General features: G+C 39.4%; 1 protein-coding gene across 2 annotated transcripts; it reads right to left on the bottom strand.

The window, feature by feature from the left end:
* Window positions 1–1,143: 1,143 nt before the first annotated feature.
* On the bottom strand, window positions 1,144–20,676 carry Pfdn2 (prefoldin 2). 2 transcript variants are annotated; one of them, XM_070101449.1, is made up of 3 exons: window positions 20,490–20,676; window positions 16,642–16,783; window positions 1,144–2,616 (listed from the first exon to the last, which is right to left on the bottom strand). In XM_070101449.1, exons 1-3 carry the CDS (start codon window positions 20,642–20,644, stop codon window positions 2,443–2,445), a joined length of 471 nt encoding a protein of 156 aa, XP_069957550.1. In that variant the 5' UTR covers window positions 20,645–20,676; the 3' UTR covers window positions 1,144–2,442. The 2 variants fall into 2 exon arrangements, with proteins under 2 accessions (XP_069957550.1, XP_053651878.1); XM_053795903.2 differs by having other exon boundaries at window positions 16,642–16,765; window positions 20,490–20,672.
* Window positions 20,677–21,274: the final 598 nt, after the last annotated feature.

Genomic DNA, 21,274 nt, shown 5'->3' with positions numbered 1-21,274 from the left:
AGATGGACAAGCAATAGGTTACGGAGAACAGCAGGGCAGTGGATGGTGAAAGGGCAGAGGAGTGCGAAAGGTATCATCAGTTTGTGGAGTAAATCAGTCATTGTGAAGAAGTCAATGAGAGAGTCAGGATTAAAGGAGGGTCCATCAGCAAGAAGGGAAGGTAGAGAGAGTAGTAGTGTGGAGACGACGACGGAGGTAAATTCTGCATGCTCGTTGATAGGGAGGGCAGTCTAACAGAATGTGGCTAATCAATACGGGAACTTGACACTGCTCACAGAGGAACAGGGTGCCTCTCCGTAAGATACCCATGAGTAAGACGAGTGTGGCCAATGCAAAGGCAGGAGAGAGTAGTCTCCCAACCTCGGCACTGATGACAAGAAGACAGCCAGTAGCCAGTAACCTATGCTTGGTTTAATAGAATGAAGTTTGTTACCGAACAGAGTTGACCAACGTTGTTGCCAACGGGTGTGAAGGTGGGTAGCTATTACAGCAAAATAGTCCAGAAATGGAACACCTCTATATGAAATTGGTAGGTCATGTACTGCTGACCGCACAGGAGTGTCTGCCTGTTCATTGCCCTGTACGTCAACATGACCAGGGACTACAGGTTGATAGTGTAAAGCCTTGTCTGAAATGTTACATTTCTGACTTACCAGACTTTTAGTTTTGTTTACAAAGTACTTAGGTACAAAATGTTAATATATTCACATGGAGGGGAGGGGATATTTACAAGGGCATCTGAACTGTAGTATCTGCACACCTTTGGCAAGAGTGAATGATGGTGAAAGTGTTTCTTCTTTTGGGGGGGGCACCCTACCTCAGAGATGGCTGGTGCTTAAAAAGAAAAAAAAAAAAAAAAAAAAAAAAAAATTACTGTAGTCTACCTTCAGTATTTGGTATTATCGTTATGGGAGGTGCCAACCCATAGGAGTCATTACCCCAGGGGATTTTTGAACTAACGAATTTTAAATTTTCTTTCTTTGAATTGGATCAGATTGCCTCCCATTTCCCAGGCATTGCACACATGGGTTTAGTGCTTTCCCTATAATGACTGGGACACATGGCAATCAGGTCTGGCCCTAGTGGTAGACATCTCTCTGCATTGTTAAATATGAAATAAGGCTCGAAAATTGAAAGACTTCCCAGGTTTCAAGCATTTATTTTCCTAATCGTGTGAACGATCTAAACCGCACATACTGTACTTTGAAAATTTCAAATCTGTGAATATGATTAACTGGGAATAAATATTAAACTTCCTAGCAATGTCAGCCCCATATGTTAAGTGTTTTGGTTATCTTATGGCAGAAAAATGAATTGTGGCAACACCAACTATACTAATTAATGAGATTTAGCATCGCTGGATATTAATGAAATGTGCTGTTATGAAAGCAAACCTTAGTAATGAAGGGTGACTTTATAACCATTAATAACAGTATTCAACAAAACATTTTCCGATGCTGTGCTAACAATCCAATAATTCCTTCAAAATATTAACAAGCGAGATTCAATTAACAGAATTTATCAATCAACATCACAGTGACCAATGGCTTACATGTTAAAAAATAATTTAGTCACAACCTTTATTCCATACAAATAAATGTTACTTAAATGGTTCTTAAAGCAGCCTAACATTATTTGCAACAAGAGATTGTGTGCTCTCTAACAGGGAGGAAAAAATAATTTTCTCAATTGCATAACACCTTCATACATCTCGAGAAAATATATAATCAGTAAATATCCCATGTTGATTCCTTAATGCCTTATAGGTCATCCAGTAGCTCACCAAATGGAGTCACATGACCAGTTCAAATATAAAAAATCTAGAGGAAAACTATATATATAAAATCCCAAAGGAAGCACTGAAAATAACCAATTTTGCACATCAAAACATAATGACAACTTCAAGCAGGTTCAAAATGTAGTAAAACTAGCGTTTGTTGCTTTTCTGGCTCAGTGCTAAATGGTATTAGGAATAAGCTTTGTGTCGACAGGATGTAATATACAAAATTCCTGTACAAACCATCATATAAGTAAATGTGAACTGATTTTATTTCCGTCAGTGGTATCATTGCCCTTCTTTCACAGTGTATCTCGTGATTATATGTCATCCACTACTTCCAACAAGCCCACATGGATTTAGTTTCTATAATCTATCAAATTCACCTATCACTCAAAAATGTCAGTTTTTTCCTTAATAATATTGTACCATGGTTGTTCTACAACTATATTTTTTCAGTAATTAAACAGGATTCTAATCTCACTTGGATAGTGTGGAGATTTTCACCCATATTTCTTGTACAACATGGAGATTTTGACCACCTGTAGTACACAATTACTTAAAAATATAAATCATGTTCGGCCTCCATACCGAGTCCTCGATAAAGCTGTAGCTCCATCAACAACAACTGCATAGAACGTGCATTGCACAGGTTATTAACGTGACTAGGCTTTATTAGGAACGAGGACCCCCTGAGTGCCGGTGGTAGGATCAGGCTGCTGGGTTTCCTTGATTTCATCTTGTCCTCTGATTTTGATGTTGTGCTTCGCACGGAATTCATTTACTTCCTTTCCCTTGTTTACCATTTTGGTGTTTAGGCTGTCAATCACTTTCGTTAACTGAAAAGGATAAACAAATTAGATAGATCTCTGAAGTTATGGACCAGGCAGCAGGGGGACTGACCTCTGAAACACCCTCCACCTATTTCAAGGAATCCCATAAAATAATAAAGATTGAAACTTTCTTAGAAACATTTACAGCATTTTTAAATTATCCCTGAACCATTTTACAAGGAACCTGGTGTAGGTTAGGTGCTCCTCGACTTACGATGGGTTCTTCAGAACGTGTCTAGTGTACTCTCTGTGAACTGAACCAAGATGCCCTCCATTGAGAAACTTTACAAACAGCTTAAGGAGAAACTGAGGGTAGCGAAGATAGAGATATGGCGATTGATGGAGGAAAACAAGAGGATTCGTAGTAGTCCTCCTGTTGCGAGTCCTCAGGTCGGGAAGGGAACCTGGGCAGTGGCTGGACAGCATGGAACGAAGTTGAAGATCAAGACGACGAATGGAGAGGTAGAAACGATGAAGAAAGAGACTGCTGTGGAAACTTGTGGAAACATTGAGCCCATTCTCCGTGATACTCGACAAATGTAAGTCGACTGCTGGAAACGTCACGACGAACGACACCAAGGAAGGTAAAAACACTGTTGTTGTTGGGGATAGCCAGGTTAGGTATATGGATAAGGGCTTCTGCTTGAAGGACAGGAGTAGGAAACAGGGTTTGCTTTCCTGGGGCTGCGATGGAGGATATTGTTAGCCAGCTTGACAACATCATGAACGGTATTGGGATCAATCCTGTTATCTGCCTCGGTGCTGGAGGCAATGCTGTAGACAAGCACAGAAGTGAGGATATAGTTAGAAGGTACAGGACAGCAATAGACAATTAGGAAGAAGGGGGGGCACCCTGTTATATGTGGCATTTTGCCAAGAAGGGGTGTTGGAAATGAATGGTTGTCCAGAGCAATTGGTATTAATTGTTGGCTGGACAAACACTAAGGATAATGCAGTACCATTCATTGACAACCGGGATCATTTCTATGGCCGAAATGACACGTATGCCAGGGATGGGGTTCACTTATCCAGGGCATGTGTGGGTTTTCTTGCTAGCTCAGTTGAGGGTGTTGTTAGGATTAGTTAGAGGTATGGGTTCAGAAATGAAAAATAATGTGTATGGATTTATTGACTTAGGCTTTGATATTATGAAACTTTAATAAACATTCATGGAGTAACACTGGGTAATGATAATTACAGAAATTGTGTAAAAGCAAAGGTGAATAGGAAAAATGTGCAGAAGAAAAAACATATGACTATTTATGCTAACAGTCGAAGCACAAGAAATAAGATTAATGAATTGCGTTTGGTAGTGTGTGATGGGAACTTTGATGTCATTGCAATAACTGAAACATGGTATGATTTAAAGAGTCAGGATATGATTGCCGAGTGTAATATTCCAGGGTTTAAGCTGCTCCATGTGGATAGATATAATGGGAAGGGGGAGGAGTTGCATTATATGTACAAGAAAATATAAATTGTTGCATAAAAGCAGGTATAAAAATAGATGGACTAGTAACAGAATCTGTTTGAGTAAAGTTTGCAGAGGGTCAAGAAAAACTAATTCTAGGTGTAATATACCAACTTCCAGGCTTGGATCACAATAGAGGGAAACTTCTTTGGGAAATTGTTAGGGCTTCTAGACACAATAATGTACTGATAGTAGGGGATTTTAACTTTAGTCAAACTGACTGGACTTCTTTGACCAGAAATCTGGAGTCCAGTGACTTTATGGTAGTAGTTCAGGACTGTTTTCTGAAGCAGTGTGTAACAGAGCCTACCAGGGGCAATAATTTGCTCGACCTAGTCTTATCAAGTAAGGACCTGCCTAGTATGGGCCAACAGGCCTGCTGCAGTGTTCCTCCTTTCTTCTTCTTCTTCTTATTATTATTATTATTATTATAATCAAAAAGAAGCGCTAAGCCACAAGGGCTATATAGCGCTGTCCTCCTTTCCTATGTTCTTAAGGAAACACTCGTAAATAACCTGGAGATTGCTGAGGAGCTTAGCACAAGTGATCACAAATCCATCACTTTTAGCATTAACTGGGAATATGAGAATAATGATAATACAGTAAAAGTCCCTGATTTTCGTTCTGCCGATTATAATGGACTTAGGAAACACCTGTCTAATCTCGATTGGGGTTATCTAGCTAATGATTTTATTGACAATGATCATACTTATGATTACGAAGGGATCTGTGTTTATGATTTTTTCTTAATAATGTACAACATGCTCAGAGTATATACATACATTCCCCAGAGACAAATTATGTTGCAAGTATATAGAATAGGTGGTAAGTTACTAAATGTTGTAAAGGGTTTTTATGAGGATAGTGAGGCTCGGGTTAGGGTGTGTAGAAGAGATACTGTGATGATACTGATGATACTGTGCTTATGGGAGATTCTAAAGAAAAATTGCAAAGGTCAGTGGATAAGTTTGGGAATGTGTGTAAAGGTGATGAGGGTATCAAATGATTTAGATAAAGAAAAATTGGATATCAAATTGGGGAGGAGGAGTATAAAAGAAGTGAATGTTTTCAGATACTTGGGAGTTGACGTGTCGGCGGATGGATTTATGAAGAATGAGGTTAATCATCCTAGGTAGTAGGTTGGTAGACAGCAACCGCCCAGGGAGGTACTACCGTCCTGCCAAGTGAGTGTAAAACGAAAGCCTGTAATTGTTTTACATGATGGTAGGATTGCTGGTGTCCTTTTTTCTGTCTCATAAACATGCAAGATTTCAGGTACATCTTGCTATTTCTACTTACACTTAGGTCACACTACACATACTTTTTTTTTTTCAACAAGTCGGCAGTCTCCCACCGAGGCAGGGTGACCCAAAGAGAAAGAAAATCCCCAAAAAGAAAATACTTTCATCATTCAGCACTTTCACCTCACTCACACATAATCACTGTTTTTGCAGAGGTGCCCAGAATACAACAGCTTAGAAGTATATACGTATAAAAATACACAATATACCTCTCCAAACTGCCAATATCCCAAACCCCTCCTTTAGAGTGCAGGCATTGTACTTCCCATTTCCAGGACTCAAGTCCGGTTATAGAAAATAACCGGTTTCCCTGAATCCCTTCACTAAATATTGCCCTGCTCACACTCCAACAGATTGTCAGGTCCCAAATACCATTTGTCTCCATTCACTCCTATCTAACACGCTCACGCACGTTTGCTGGAAGTCCAAACCCCTCGCCCACAACACCTCCTTTACCCCCTCCCTCCAACCTTTTCGAGGACGACCCCTACCCCGCCTTCCTTCCGCTACAGATTTATACGCTCTCCATGTCATTCTACTTTGATCCACTCTCTCTAAATGGCCAAACCACCTCAACAAACCCTCTTCAGTCCTCTGACTAATACTTTTATTAACTCCACACCTTCTCCAAATTTCCACACTCCGAATTTTCTGCATAATATTTACACCACACATTGCTCTTAAATAGGACATCTCCACTGCCCCCAACTGCCTCCTTGCTGCAGCATGTACAAGCATATATACACACACACCCCTCTGGGTTTTCTATTTTCTTTCTAGTTTTTGTTCTTGTTTATTTCCTCTTATCTCCATGGGGAAGTGGAACAGAATTCTTCCTCTGTAAGCCATGCGTGTTGTAAGAGGCGACTAAAATGCCAGGAGCAAGGGGGCTAGTAATCCCTCCTCCTCCTGTATATATTACTAAATGTAAAAGGAGAAACTTTTGTTTCTCCTTTTGGGCCACCCCGCCTCAGTGGGATACAGCTGGTGTGTTGAAAGAAAGAGGTTAATCATAGAATTGATGAGGGAAAAAAGGTGAGTGGTGCGTTGCGGTATATGTGGAGACAAAAAACGTTAATTATGGAGGCAAAGAAGGGAATGTATGAAAGTATAGTAGTACCAACACTCTTATATGGGTGTGAAGCTTGGGTTGTGAATGCAGCAGCTAGGAGGCAGTTGGAGGCAGTGGAGATGTCCTGTCTAAGGGCAATGTGTGGTGTAAATATTATGCAGAAAATTCAGAGTGTAGAAATTAGGTGGTGTGGCGTTAATAAAAGTATTAGTCAGAGGGCTGAAGAGGGGTTGTTGAGGTGGTTTGGTCATTTAGAGAGAATGGATCAAAGTAGAATGACATGGAGAGCATTTAAATCTGTAGGGGAAGGAAGATGGGGTAGGGGTCGCCCTCGAAAAGGTTGGAAGGAAGGGGTAAGGGAGGTTTTGTGGGCGAGGGGCTTGGACTTCCAGCAGGCGTGCATGAGTGTGTTCGATAGGAGTGAATGGAGACGAATGGTATTTGGGACCTGACAATCTGTTGGAGTGTGAGCAGGGTAATATTTAGTGAAGGGATTCAGGGAAACCGGTTATTTTTATATAGCCGGACTTGAGTCCTGGAAATGGGAAGTACAATGCCTGCACTCTAAATGAGGGGTTTCAGGATATTAGCAGTTGGAGGGATATGTTGTGTATCTTTATACGTATATGCTTCTAAACTGTTAGTGTTCTGAGCACCTCTGCAAAAACAGTGATTATGTGTAAGCGAGGTGAAAGTGTTGAATGAAGATGAAATTATTTTCTTTTTGGGGATTTTTTTTTTTTTTTTTTTTTGGGTCACCCTGCCTCGGTGGGAGACGGCCGACTTGTTAAAAAAAAAAAATCCCAAATGGGGTAACAGGAGGCTAAAGATCTTTTAGGGAAGAAAAGAGGAATTTATAGGCGCATCAGAGGAGAGGTTAATCTTACTGACCAATACGTTCAGCTTAAAAGGGGATTAGAAAGACTAAACGTGACTATGAAATTAGAGCTGCTAATGAATCAAGAACTAAGCCAAAGGGTTCCTTTCAAGTGTATGGATGAAGGTGATGGAAAAAGTAGGACCTCTGAAAATTGGGAATGGACAGCTGACAGATAACGAACCGTAAATGTGTTCCCTATTTAATGACTTTTTTTTGGTCAGTGTTTACACAGGAAGACACAAATGAGATTCCAGAAATTAACAATTATTCAGTTCCTGATGAATTCAAATTAACTAATATTACTGTCATGAGGGACATGGTTATCAAACAGATAGACAAAGTGAATCAAAAGGAGTCCCCGGTACTTGACGAGTTGTTTTCCAGGGTACAGGTCTCCCTCAATATTCGCATTTTCCACTTTCATGGGCTTCGAACTTTTGTGAATTCCCAGGTGCCCAATCATATTTAAAATATGTCATTACATATGTTAGGAATTGTGGCGGTGGCAGAGTTTGTTTGGAAACAGGACAAGACAGTCCTTCAATATGACACTTATTTATCTATCGCAATTCATCTAATATGACATAATAAACAATATTAATAACAGAAACATGACATATAAGAACATAAGAAAGGAGGAACACTGCAAAAGGCCTGTTGGTCTATACTAGGCAGGTCCCTCACAAATCCAACCCACTAACAAATAACTGCTACCTAAGCAATAAACTTTGATAATCCTATTTACTCATGTGCAAGCCCAATTCAAATCCAACCTAAATATGAAACTACATAAGGTTTTAGCTTCGATCACCCTACTAGGCAGACCATTCCACTCATCAACTACCTTATTACCAAACCAATACACATACCATCCGACTTACGACCTGCTCGACATACGACCACTCGACTTACGACCGTGTTTTTTATGCCAAATTTCAGGGAAATAAACAACTATTTGTGATGTACACAGTGTTTGTCCTAAACCTTACAGTATAAAATACAGTACTAACAGCATAAAAAGTAAAGTAAAACATGAAATACCAAAATAAAACAATAAAATAAAGTCATTACAAAAATGTGATGTTGATATTCAGTAGTAAAGTTCGACTTACGTCCATTTTGACTTACGACTGGTTGGTCGGAACCGAGCTCGGTCGTAAGTCGGATGGTAGGTGTACTTTCCTATATCCTTTCAAAATCTAAACTTGTCTAATTTGAATCCATTATTGCGAGTTCTCTCCTGGAGGGATATCCTCAAAACCTTATTTATATCCCATTTGTTAATACCCATCTTCCACTTATACACTTCGATCATATCTCCCCTCATTCTTCGTCTTACAAGTGAATATAATTTAAGGGACTTCAATCTCTCTTCATACGGAAGATTTCTAATGCAATCAATTAATTTTGTCATTCGTCGCTGAATGTTTTCTAATGAATTTACAGGTCTCCCTCAACATTCGCGAGGGTTAGGGGATCAAGAGCCTCGCGAATGTTGAAAAACCGTGAATGTTTGGTGCCCCAATATATTGTAGGAAAATATAATACAATACTGCTTCCTTAACTTGTTGAACCATGAACAATCATAAAATACATGAAAACATTGTAAATTGTACTAAATATATACATGTTATGCTTTAATAGCATGTATGTTATTAAATACCACAGACTCCACCACTGCCTCCACCACTTCCTCAACCACTGCGAGTTCCTACTACCCTCCCACCGACCCCCGCAACTGGCAGCCAGCCCTCCCACCACTCAGTGTGGTGAGTGTTTTGTTTGTTCATTATTTGCTATTAAACTACAGTATAAATAATGTAAACCCATTCATGACTGCATATTGGAATGGCTATTCGGACAGGTATTGGACAGTGACATCATATGTTTACTCTTGAATACAGCAAAGAATCAAACATTTCTGCTACTGCTAATAACAACAATAGTAATAATAATAATACGATATAATTGAAGAAGGAAATTGTACAAAAATACGAGGGAGTGGTTAACACATCGTCAGTGTGGCTTTGTTTATGCTGGAGTGAGCATTAGTCTCCGTGCTCTTCCAAACATTTCACAATAATTCAGCAGTTGAGGCAGTGGTATTTAATAACTTTTTTTTTTTTTTTCAACAAGTTGGCCATCTCCCACCGAGGCAGGGTGACCCAAAAAAGAAAGAAAATCCCCAAAAAGAAAATGCTTTCATCATCATTCAACACTTTCACCACACTCACACATAATCACTGCTTTTGCAGAGGTGCTCAGAATACAACAGTTTAGAAGCATATACAGTGGACCCCCGCATAACGATGGCATCACATAGCGATTTTTCCGCATACCGATTACTTTTATCGCAAAATTTTTGACGCGCATACCGATTAAAAACCCGCTTACCGATTTTCGTCCGAGACGCGTCCAATGTGCCCTCACATGTGCCGGCCGTCCCATTGTTTACCAGCCAGCCTCCGCGGTAACATCCAAGCATACACTCGGAATATTTCGTATTATTACAGTGTTTTCGGTGCTGTTTCTGGAAAATAAGTGACCATGGGCCCCAAGAAAGCTTCTAGTGCCAACCCTGTGGTAAAAAGGGTGAGAATTAGTATGGAAATTAAGAAAGATTTTGAAGGGTTTGGGGCTAACCCTGAGAAGCCTATGCCAGTTGTGGAATCCATTGTGCCTACTTCAAAGATTAAGGAAATGTGTGCACAGTGGGTTGAACTGCAAACCTTTATAGATGAAAATCACCCTGACACAGCTGTTGCAAGCCGTGCTGGTGACTATTTCAATGACAATGTTATGGCCCATTTTAGGAAAGTCTTGAAGGAACGGGAGGTACAGAGCTCTATGGACAGATTTGTTGTGCGACAGAGGTCCAGTGACTCTCAAGCTGGTCCTAGTGGCATTAAAAGAAGAAGGGAAGTAACCCCAGAAAAGGACTTGCTACCTCAAGTCCTAATGGAAGGGGATTCCCCTTCTAAACAGTAAGAAGATAATGCTCTCCCCTCCTCCCATCCCATCAATCATCACCAGATCTTCAATAAAAGTAAGTGTCATGTAATTGTGCATGCCTTTTTCAGTTTGTGTGTATTAAAATTAACATTTCATGTGGTAAAAAAAAATTTTTTTCATACTTTTGGGCGTCTTGCACGGATTAATTTTATTTCCATTATTTCTTATGGGGAAAATTCATTCGCATAACGATTATTTCGCATAACGATGAGCCCTCTTGCACGGATTAAAATCGTTAACCGGGGGTCCACTGTACGTATAAAGATACACAACATATCCCAACAAACTGCCAATATCCCAAACCCCTCCTTTAAAGTGCAGGCATTGTACTTCCCATTTCCAGGACTCAAGTCCGACTATATGAAAATAACCGGTTTCCCTGAATCCCTTCACTAAATATTACCCTGCTCACACTCCAACAGATCGTCAGGTCCCAAGTACCATTTGTCTCCATTCACTCCTATCTAACACGCTCACGCACGCTTGCTGGAAGTCCAAGCCCCTTGCCCACAATACCTCCTTTACCCCCTCTCTCCAACCCTTTCGAGGACGACCCCTACCCCGCCTTCCTTCCCCTATAGATTTATATGCTTTCCATGTCATTCTACTTTGATCCATTCTCTCTAAATGACCAAACCACCTCAACAACCCCTCTTCTGCCCTCTGACTAATACTTTTATTAACTCCACACCTTTTCCTAATTTCCACACTCCGAGTTTTCTGCATAATATTTACACATTTACACATTTGGAATTTTGTATCCAAGTCATAAGTGTTCAGGAAAAAATACCTGTTGAATGTACCATAACTTTTTAACTATCCAATGTACTAGTACACAGGTGATGTCAATGTGTCCCACGTACTAGTACGCACAATTTTCTGTACTTTCAAATCTGCCACCCACCAATATTTTTGACCTCAGCACAGCTCTTTGGGTCTTCTACACTCTTCATATACCTTTGAAAAATAATCTAAGGCAAGGAGGGTTGACACAGGTGATGACTGTCTTGACATACTAGTACACCTAACTAGCGTAAGTAAACAGTGAAATCACAGCTGTTGTTCCACCACTCTCAAACAATGTGTGGAAGTGGCACGGAGCTGGCTTATTCATTCCAAATTTCTTAAAATTTCATACCAACAGCTGAATTCAGCTGCGTGGGCTCAGTGCTTCGAAATAAAGATACCTAACTGTTGCACATGTGTCTTACCTAACAACCTGTCGGTATTTTATACCATTTTAATATTCACTCTGTCAGACACTGCAACACAATGGTATCTTGGTACAGAACAGAAAACAACTTGGACAACTTCTACTAGTGAGAATGGCTGGATTTGAGAGGGACGTGACCTCCCAACGACTATATTCTTACCTCTACTAGTGGCCTACATCTCACCTCCTGGCGGTATATAAGGCTCCATTCTGTCACTTCAACTCCATATTGTTTCAGACTATGGAACAATACTCTTCTCCAGACTGAAGGACTGACCACCTCAAAACTTCAAGGGTGATGGACTGATTACATCGTCTTCACGTCTCTTCTGCTTCTATCAACTTTTCTGTACTCGACTGAAGAAGCCTACTGTGTAGGAGAAACATTTCGAAATAATGATACCTAACCGTTGCATATGTGTCTTACCCAACAATTCAGCTACAAAGGATACTAAGTAGATTTAACCCAAGGTAACCCAGTAAAGTCAAACAATGTGATTTATTTCCTTGTTTTGTGGAGTATTACATCTTGAAACAATTGTAATACAGGATTATAATTAGTCCTTATAAATAGTGTTAGAGGACCAAAGTAAGGTAAGATAAGATTTTGTTAAGATTTTTAGCCCAGAGGGTTAGCCACCCAGGATAGCCCGAGAAAATCAGTGCGTCCTCAAGGACTGTGTAGTATTTCTATTGTGATCCTTCAATCTTGTTTCCCAGGATGTGACCTACACCTGATGACTAACACCTAGGTACCTACTTACTGCTAGGTGAATGTGAACTGCAGGTGTAAGGAACCACGCCCAATGCTTTCACCCTTGCCAGGAACTGAACCACAGACACTCAACGTGTGAGACCAGAGCACTGCCTACCAGGCCACAGGACATCATTACCAGGCATTACCAAGCAATTATATCACCAATATAAACTGTACATTCAAGTGAAGCCATGATAGGCTGTAGAGATGCAACTTGGTTATGTTATGTGGTTGACATCCTGGTAATTGTTCCTAGACATCTGGACACCACTGCACTTCCAAAAATTTACAACTCTGTGGAACCCTACATTAACTTCACCATGGAGGAGGAACAATTTAATTGATTAGCCTTTCTTGATATTTCATTTTGCATGAAATGACAAAAATTGGATTTCAGTCTACAGAAAACCCTTGACAGGAAGCTTTTGGAGCTCATACATATAGACATTAGTGGAACCCCAGCTGGGAGTGAAGATACCAGTCTAGTTGCACTATTCAGTAAAAACTAAAGAATTATTAACAAGTACTGTACGTATTTAGGCAAACAAATGTAAAAATCAATTTGAGAGAAAGCATAAGCATGGATAAAAACCAGGATACTCTGCTTATCAAGATATTTTCCAACTTCACAGAGATTACAAATGAGAAAAATGGCAAGATTTAACAATTTAGTTTGTGTATCCAATAAATGATGTGTGTCCAATACAAAAATGACATAGATCCCTCGGTGATTTTAAAGGCTGTACATTGACTATACCACAATAAAAGGCACCAAAATTTTTAATTTGTACTCATGTGAGACTTCTCCTGACAATCCGTACTCACCTGAGACCTCTCCTGATAATCCGTACTCACCCGAAACTTCTCCTGACAATCCGCACTCGCCTGAGGTTTCTCCTGACAATCTGTACTCACCTGAGGTTTCTCCTGACAATCTGTACTCACATGAGCTTTCTGCTAACAAGCAAAATCTGACTTATCCTCATTTAGTTGCAATTTACCACATCATCTAAGTCTGAACATCCAACAAAAGAAAACTAAAACAAGAGTCTTGCATCCTTCACATTGAGAACCTAGATACAGACTTGTGTATTGTTTGCATACAAATGATAATCAACCCGACAGGCATCCACAAACAAGGCTAAGCCACTACCAAACACTAAACATTGTCAAAAAAAAAAAAAAAAAAAAACTTTAGTAATGCCACAGGACAAAGGAGATGGCCTAGATGATACGGAGTCATTAACTACTGCAGTAGGACCGCTGTATTCATGGGTCCTGTTTCCGTGGGTTCAATTATCCACTGTTTATCCTGGCCAGGAAATAACCCTTAATTTTGCTTAATAATGACACCAAAGTGCAAAAGTAGTAATGGTGACAGTTCTTCAAAACCTAAGAGAAGTCATGAAGTGACTCTCAATCAGTTTAAAAAGTGCTAATTCTCGACTAACTGTGCATAATTTATTAATTAAGCTATCATAGGAATGTACATAAACGACAAATTATTCAAATTAGGGTTCACTACTATCTGCGGTAGGTCTTGGAATGCATCCCCCATGGATACAGGGTCCTACTGTAGTTGATGCATCTCACCAAATAGTTTAAGAGTTCAAAAGCAACAATGCAGTATCCTTAAGGCCACAGTTGAAAAAAATCACTTACTGGTAATCTATGATCAGTGGCAGACCTACATTTTTGGGGCCCTGAAGCTTGAACTGTTATGGGGGCTCCTCCAAAACTAGCAATGGCTAGCCTACATGACACTTTAATAACCTTTAACTATTATTTTGTATTGAAATACATTATATTAATTTTATTCTGAAAAACCCCTTCTCATACAGATGACCCAAAATTTTTAAGCAATGTGGACTAAAGTCACTTATGGAGCTCCTCCAGGTTTAGGGGCCACTGAAGGTTATTAAGCTTCATTAGTTTCATAGTAGGTTCACCCCTGTCCACGATCAATGTTGTCAAATGTAGCCAAGAGCGCCAATAAAATTTGCAATGAAATTTCCTAAACAAGTGTTTAATGTCAATTAACAATTTTACACAAACCCGTTTAAGTTAAATGAAATGGTTTACGTGCAGACTGAATATACAACAAAATATTACTCCAGTCTAAAAAAGAAAAACAATAATTAAAAAAAGAGCACATTCAATCACTTTATATGGGAACTTTAGATCAGAAATAGTTTGACATGTTTTCTGAATACTGTATAGGAAAAGGCCTCTGGAGAAGTGGGCAAGCCAAAGCCCCCTTCACTGACTGTGGAAAACACCAGCTTTGTCATACGAGGGCAAAAATCTTTGAGATATTTATAGGATCTAATGCATAATATGTATATTAAAACCAAAGATATACCCTGGAACCACCTTTCCTCGGTATCTGGAGAAAACTGAAAAGAAGTAATCCGTGATAAGTCATGAGCCAGAACAATAAAAGAACTGCACCTATTTGAGTTGAATTCAAGTCCAAAAACTATTCTCTATTTTATGACCACAATAATCAGAGAATGCCATGTCCAGCTGAAAAGCAGAATCAGAGATAAGCAAAGAGCATTCAGATTAAGTAGATCACTCAGATGGGCAAGCAAGAATCTGATTTCCCTGACAAGATTCAGTTTTTTTTCCTGAAGTTTTCCACCTTGTGAGCTGATATCGTGGTCATGGCTGCTCTAAGGCTTTTTACATCATCACACCATGATACAGAAGTACACAATCTATGCCATCAATGTCCTGCACTCCTTTGAGGCCTATGCAGCTGGACAAGAGGAATCATACCAAGGGGCAATGTTATGAAACAAGATCCTTCTAGACACACAAATAATCCATACACAGAAAAAACTTATGACTACATATTGTTCCAGTCATGGTATTGTGCCTTTTTGTTCTTTAAGATCCTTTAGTGATCAAAGATGAGAACTTACCAGCCACAGCCATAAACACCTCATCTTGAATCATTGATACTTGATCTACAGACAGTGCAGATGTATCCACCTCACCAAAGCCAGTCATCATGACACTAACCTTTTTCAGACCAAGGTTTCTATAAAGAATAAAAAGGCACAATATCATGACTGGAACAATACACAAATAATTCATGACAACATTTTTGTCCAACCTGGGCCATTAACTAGTTAATGGTCCAAGTTGGATCGAAGTGCTGTCATAAATTCCTTTTTCCTATGTGCGGGTAATTTGTTTAAGTTTTCTATAATTACAGAAAGACAGCATACATTCACAAGATGGCAGAACCGAAATAACCCGACAAAGTAACAACACTATGATCAGACACAGCAATAGCAAGAGGTATTACCTCAACCTTTTTAATGCTAAGAGAATTAGCAGTAGAGAGAACTAAGTTCAATATATGGCCACCAACAGAGTGAGAGAGAACACATTCTCAAAATTATTCAAATCTATTAGCTCCTGGAACTCACATATTTAAAGACTGTTCTGGATTCAATGGAAAAACAGATTTGTCAAGAAACATGGAATCTGTGCCATCAGTCCCAGGACAATATACAACTATCAGTCTTACAATCTGCCAGTGACAATTCACAGTTGCTTCCATTACCTCAAATGGCAACAGGGTGACCAAATGGTATATGATAAAACACCTGACAGACTCTTCATGATTACAGTGCTCTTCAACTCCAAGGCTGAGGGACTGATAACCTCATCATTTGTATATACATGTAGTTCTACTGTCTTCCAATTATGTCATTGAATTTGTACTGATAAAGCCACTGGATGGCGAACTGTCTGCAATAAAGATACTCAGATGTTACACGTCTAATTATCATCTTAACGGTACTGTATACCATTCATGTACACCTGACAGAAATGAAGAATAAATGACCAACTCCACAACCTCAAGCAGCAGATGACCTCAGAATACAGCTGGTCACTGCTTTACAATGGTCTGACTTATAATATTTCGACTTTATGACGGTGCGTTGGCGATGCACATTTAGTAGTCGTCATTTATTGATAGCATAAACTTTTATTCATTTACTTTTCAATACTGGTATTTAGTTACAGTAATTATTTTTATTTACTTTAGTCAGAGAAATTATTTATTTATTTATCAAATCATATTCAACTTACGATATATACAACAATGGGGTCATTGGAACATAACCCCATTGTAAGTCGAAAAAAAAATCGCCTAGAGCTTCAACAGCATACATGATTTAATCTCATCCTGAATGAATATTGAATAATCCTACCTTCAGAGGTTTTCAGGAGCCAAAGGAGAACTATGGAAATTTTCGAGGCTGTAAAGCATGTAAACAGGAAAATAAATGCAATTAGCCACTAACTTGTTCTTTATTGTTCAGCAGCGCAGGCAACACCTCCATCACAGTTCTTTCTACTAAGACGCCTCCAACCATGCGGAAGCACTTGCGATCAGGGGAAACATCTTGAAGCGTCTCAATGACAATCCTAAAAATGTAAAAAAAGCTAACATTCTAAAATTAAAAATGCTGCATTTTTAAAGTCAGCAAATTTTAATACAAAAGCAGGACAAATTATTTCCAAACGGATGTAGAGAATCTTAAGAATCACACGATTTTTGTGCTAAACAAATGATATAAAGTAGTATACAGCTAACAAGATATGTGTTTGAACTGGAATCCACAAAGGAAATTTTTAAAAGAAAAATTGTCTCATTTCTGGAAAGCAAATGCAATATACAGTATACATATTATTTAACATTAAAGGTGAAATAATTTTACAGCAGGGCATGATGAATCCAAATTTCAAGACTCGGAGAACTTGCATTATTCCAAAGATTTTCTGTAGAGCCTTCAAAACCAGCAGTTTGGCAAATCCTTTAAAATCTGAAAAGAAACATTTAGGACCATGCCTCATCTTGTGAACAAACAAGCATTCTCAGAGGTGTTTATGCACATTATAAGATATTAAGAAGTGGTCAGTGCCTAATACAATACTACCTCAAAGGAAACAAATGGATCAAAGCTAAATCATACTGTACATCAAAGCTAAGCAGAAATGTATTGATCTGGTATACTTGTGACATCCTTTTTACTAGTTTCAAGTTCTGCTGCCCTTGCAGCCTAGCCCAAGGTCAAGTTTTATTATTAATTGCTTGTTTAACCAAGCTGTTGTTAATGCCACACTAGCCCATGCACCCATCACAACCTGGCTGATCTGGCACTTGGTAGAGGTAGTGATTCAGTTTCCTCATGAAATCTATGATTATTTCTGATATTTGCTGGTAGTAGGTTGTTGACAATCTTGAACCATGGATGATGAAAGTATTCTCTTATTGTGCCCATGGCACCCCTGCTTTTCATTAGGTCTATTTTACACTTTCTCTCATATATATATCTCACTCCAATACATTATGGTAGTGTAAAGACTTGGGACTAAGCCCTCAAGCATATTCTATATAATTATTTTCAGGTACCTCTCTACATCACCTGAGAGCACATTCTAAGTACTAGGTGGTGTTCCCAATAGTTCACATGCTTTACTGGTTCTAAGCAGAAAATCCTTATTATAGTACATAAATGGGTTGGCCAGGCTTTCCCATTTTAAAAATATTGGTTTCCAAAAATGAGAGAGGGTACAGAAAATTACCCACCCCATATACCTTGCATCTCCCATTTCCTGCTGCTCTTCCTAGCCAACGTGACGATATAAGCAACTGGTTTATGTATGCCTCATAGGCTCAAAAGGATTGTAATAAGAAAAAATAACCAACTACATGTAAACCTGCAACAATATAGTAACAGAACTCAAGCCAGAAATCCAGGTGGTAGGGTTGGTGACCTGTTAAAATAGGTAATATAGCCTCTCCTCACTTAACGACGGAGTTCCATTCCTAAGACCACGTCATTAAACAAATTCGTCGCTAAGTGAGGAGCATACTATAATGATAGTGGGTTTGTGTCAACCATCTTTTATGTTCTTTAATGTCACCTTTGCACCATTTATAAGATTTCTGGTATATTTTTGTGTTTATACAGTAGTGTACTGTATAATGAAATAAACAGAATAGAGGAAATCAGCTCTAATATACATTATTTAGGTTTAAATACTGGTCAGAGCCCGTCATAAGTCCTAGGCATCAGTAAACGAGTACGTCGCTAAGTGAGGAGAGGCTGTATAAAAGACCATGATTTTATTTGGATTACTAACCCTGAAGGGTTAGTAATCTTGTATATCATATATAATAAAGCCAAAAAATATGGCTTATTTTCAATGATTTTCTTTTTTGGGTCCCACCCCACCATGACATGACCCAAAACAGTCGACTAACCCACAGATAAGTTAGACAGTCCTCGATGACACACTGACTGAGTTATCCTGGGTGGCTAACCCTCTGGGGTTAAAAATCCGAAGAAAATCTTATCTTCTTATCTGTCAAGACTATGGGACTGAACACCACCTATAAATAATGATACCCATTTCTAACACATGTCTCATTCACCACGTTGCTTGATGGCAGTGAGAAGGCTTTTCATCCAAGGACCTCAACGAAAATAAGTCACACATTGAGGTCCGTGGTTCAATTTCCGGTACTGGTGGAAGCACTGGGTATGTTTCCTAAAGACACCTGCTGTCCATGTTCATCTAACAGTAAAATAGGTACCTGGGTATTAGTCAATTGGTGTGGTCGCATCCTAGAACAAAATTAACCTAATTTGTCTGAAATGCTCTGCAAAACCAGGGGCTTTCTATATAGTATGTCAATGATGTCAGCTATGGTCTGTATAAATTGTATCATGTACGTACTTGTAGAAATAAATATTATTATTATTATTACAATAATTGCACTTGTGTGTACCTGTGTCTAACTAAAACTTAATATTTCTTCAGTCGACTGAATCTGATTGATTTCTCCTAACCACTTTAGAACTGCTATGAGTCTACGAGTTTAAAGCTCCTCGTGAATGTAATAAAATGAAATAAAGTAAATAATAATAGTGTGTATTATCTCTCTTTAATCAATCAATGGACTTCCATACAAGAGGCCTCAATGGAAATAAATTATTTGAAGTGTTGGGATATCCTAGGTTAAGTCATCATAAGATATCACTTCTATATTTATATGAACTGTATGATATATAAAATATAAATACAAATTACACAGGAACTGCAACAATTTTGAATGAAGTGAAGAATATAACAAAGGTTAGGATGTACATATAAACTCAAGATATAAATCCCAAGATATTAACTATTTATCATATAAGTATTATTTCACTGAAGACTAAAATACTACAGTACAGTATGGTGTATGGAGGTAGTGGGAGGTGCACCGGGCCCTGCCACGGCCGCGCCGGGCCCTGCCACGGCCGCGCCGGGCCCTGCCACGGCCGCGCCGGGCCCTGCCACGGCCGCGCCGGGCCCTGCCACGGCCGCGCCGGGCCCTGCCACGGCATCGCCGGGCCCTGCCACGGCCGCGCCGGGCCCTGCCACGGCCGCGCCGGGCCCTGCCACGGCCACGCCGGGCCCTGCCACGGCCGCGCCGGGCCCTGCCACGGCCGCGCCGGGCCCTGCCAAGACCATGCCGGGCCCTGCCAAGACCATGCCGGGCCCTGCCAAGACCATGCCGGGCCCTGCCAAGACCATGCCGGGCCCTGCCAAGACCATGCCGGGCCCTGCCAAGACCACACCAATCACAGTCACTGACAGGTGGCACAAACAAGTTAATTCATTTACATATACACAAATCTAGATGATTTACAACTATCATACATAATAACGTTTGTAAATTATGGAAAATACAAAAAAAAGGTCAGGAGTTATTTGCATTATGAAGGTCAGGTGAAGCAACATGCTAAATTAATAAATAAGTTAATTTAGACACAGACACACATAAGTACAATTATTATACATAAATTGCTGTATAGCCCTTGTGGCTTAGCGCTTCTTTTTTATTATAATAATAATATACATAAATTACCCAGGATAACCAAAAAAAAAAAAAAAAGGTCAGACCAAATGACTTATTTCCATTGGTGTTCCATTGTAAAGAAACATATTTAGGCACAGCAACACAAATACAGTTACACAAATTATTATACATCGTAATATATGTATAAATTACCTAGATTAACCCCGTATAAAAGGTCAAAATGACTTGATTTCCCGTGGGTGTGTTCCCCTGCTGGTGTTCTCCTGCTGTTCTACTCACTTGTGTTCATTAAGATCCTGCTCCAGCTCACTGATCTTGGCCATCAATGATCTCTGCTCATTTCTCATCTGCTGGAACTTCTGCACAATCTCCTCACCTTCACTTTTAGTGAGGATCTTGGTGGTGGGCGCCGCCTGCTGCTTCTTGTCCGCCATCTTTGTTGTCTTCTCTCACACTCAACTTCTTGGTTCTTCCTCCATGACTTATTATCCACTAAATTTGGGAAAATATCATATTATACCTGTGTGATTTATGCCTTGGCTTGTTAAATATTTAGTATTGTTTGTAAATTGTATGTTAAGGAGGCTGGAATGTTATAATTGAAGGAGAATAATGGTAATAAGTTACTTTGGCCTTTTTTGGGTTATCATAAGTAATTTATATGTATATTGGTATGTATTATAATTTGTGTAATTGTATTTATGTATACCTGTACCTGAGTGAACTTAATTACTTATTAAAATGAAGGAACTCAGTGGAAATAAGTCACTAACCTTTTTCTGGGTTATGCTATCTCTTAAGTGTTATCTCTTATCTAGGTAATTTACACACGTTATCATGTATTATAATTCTTGTAACTGTATTTGTGTGTGCCTGTACCTAAATAAATTTACTTACACTACAGTATGTCTACTGGGCTATGCTAGGCAGGTCTAACTCACACCCAACACTGCAATAGGTCTACTGGGCTATGCTAGACAGGTCTAACTCACACCCAACACTGCAATAGGTCTACTGGGCTATGCTAGACAGGTCTAACTCACACCCAACACTGCAGTAGGTTT

The sequence above is a fragment of the Cherax quadricarinatus genome, chromosome 77 (assembly GCF_038502225.1).
Source record: "Cherax quadricarinatus isolate ZL_2023a chromosome 77, ASM3850222v1, whole genome shotgun sequence".
Classification (NCBI taxonomy): Eukaryota; Metazoa; Arthropoda; class Malacostraca; order Decapoda; family Parastacidae; genus Cherax; species Cherax quadricarinatus.
The sequence above is the reverse complement of the archived record's forward strand: the minus strand, read 5'-3'. Positions and strand labels throughout refer to the sequence as shown.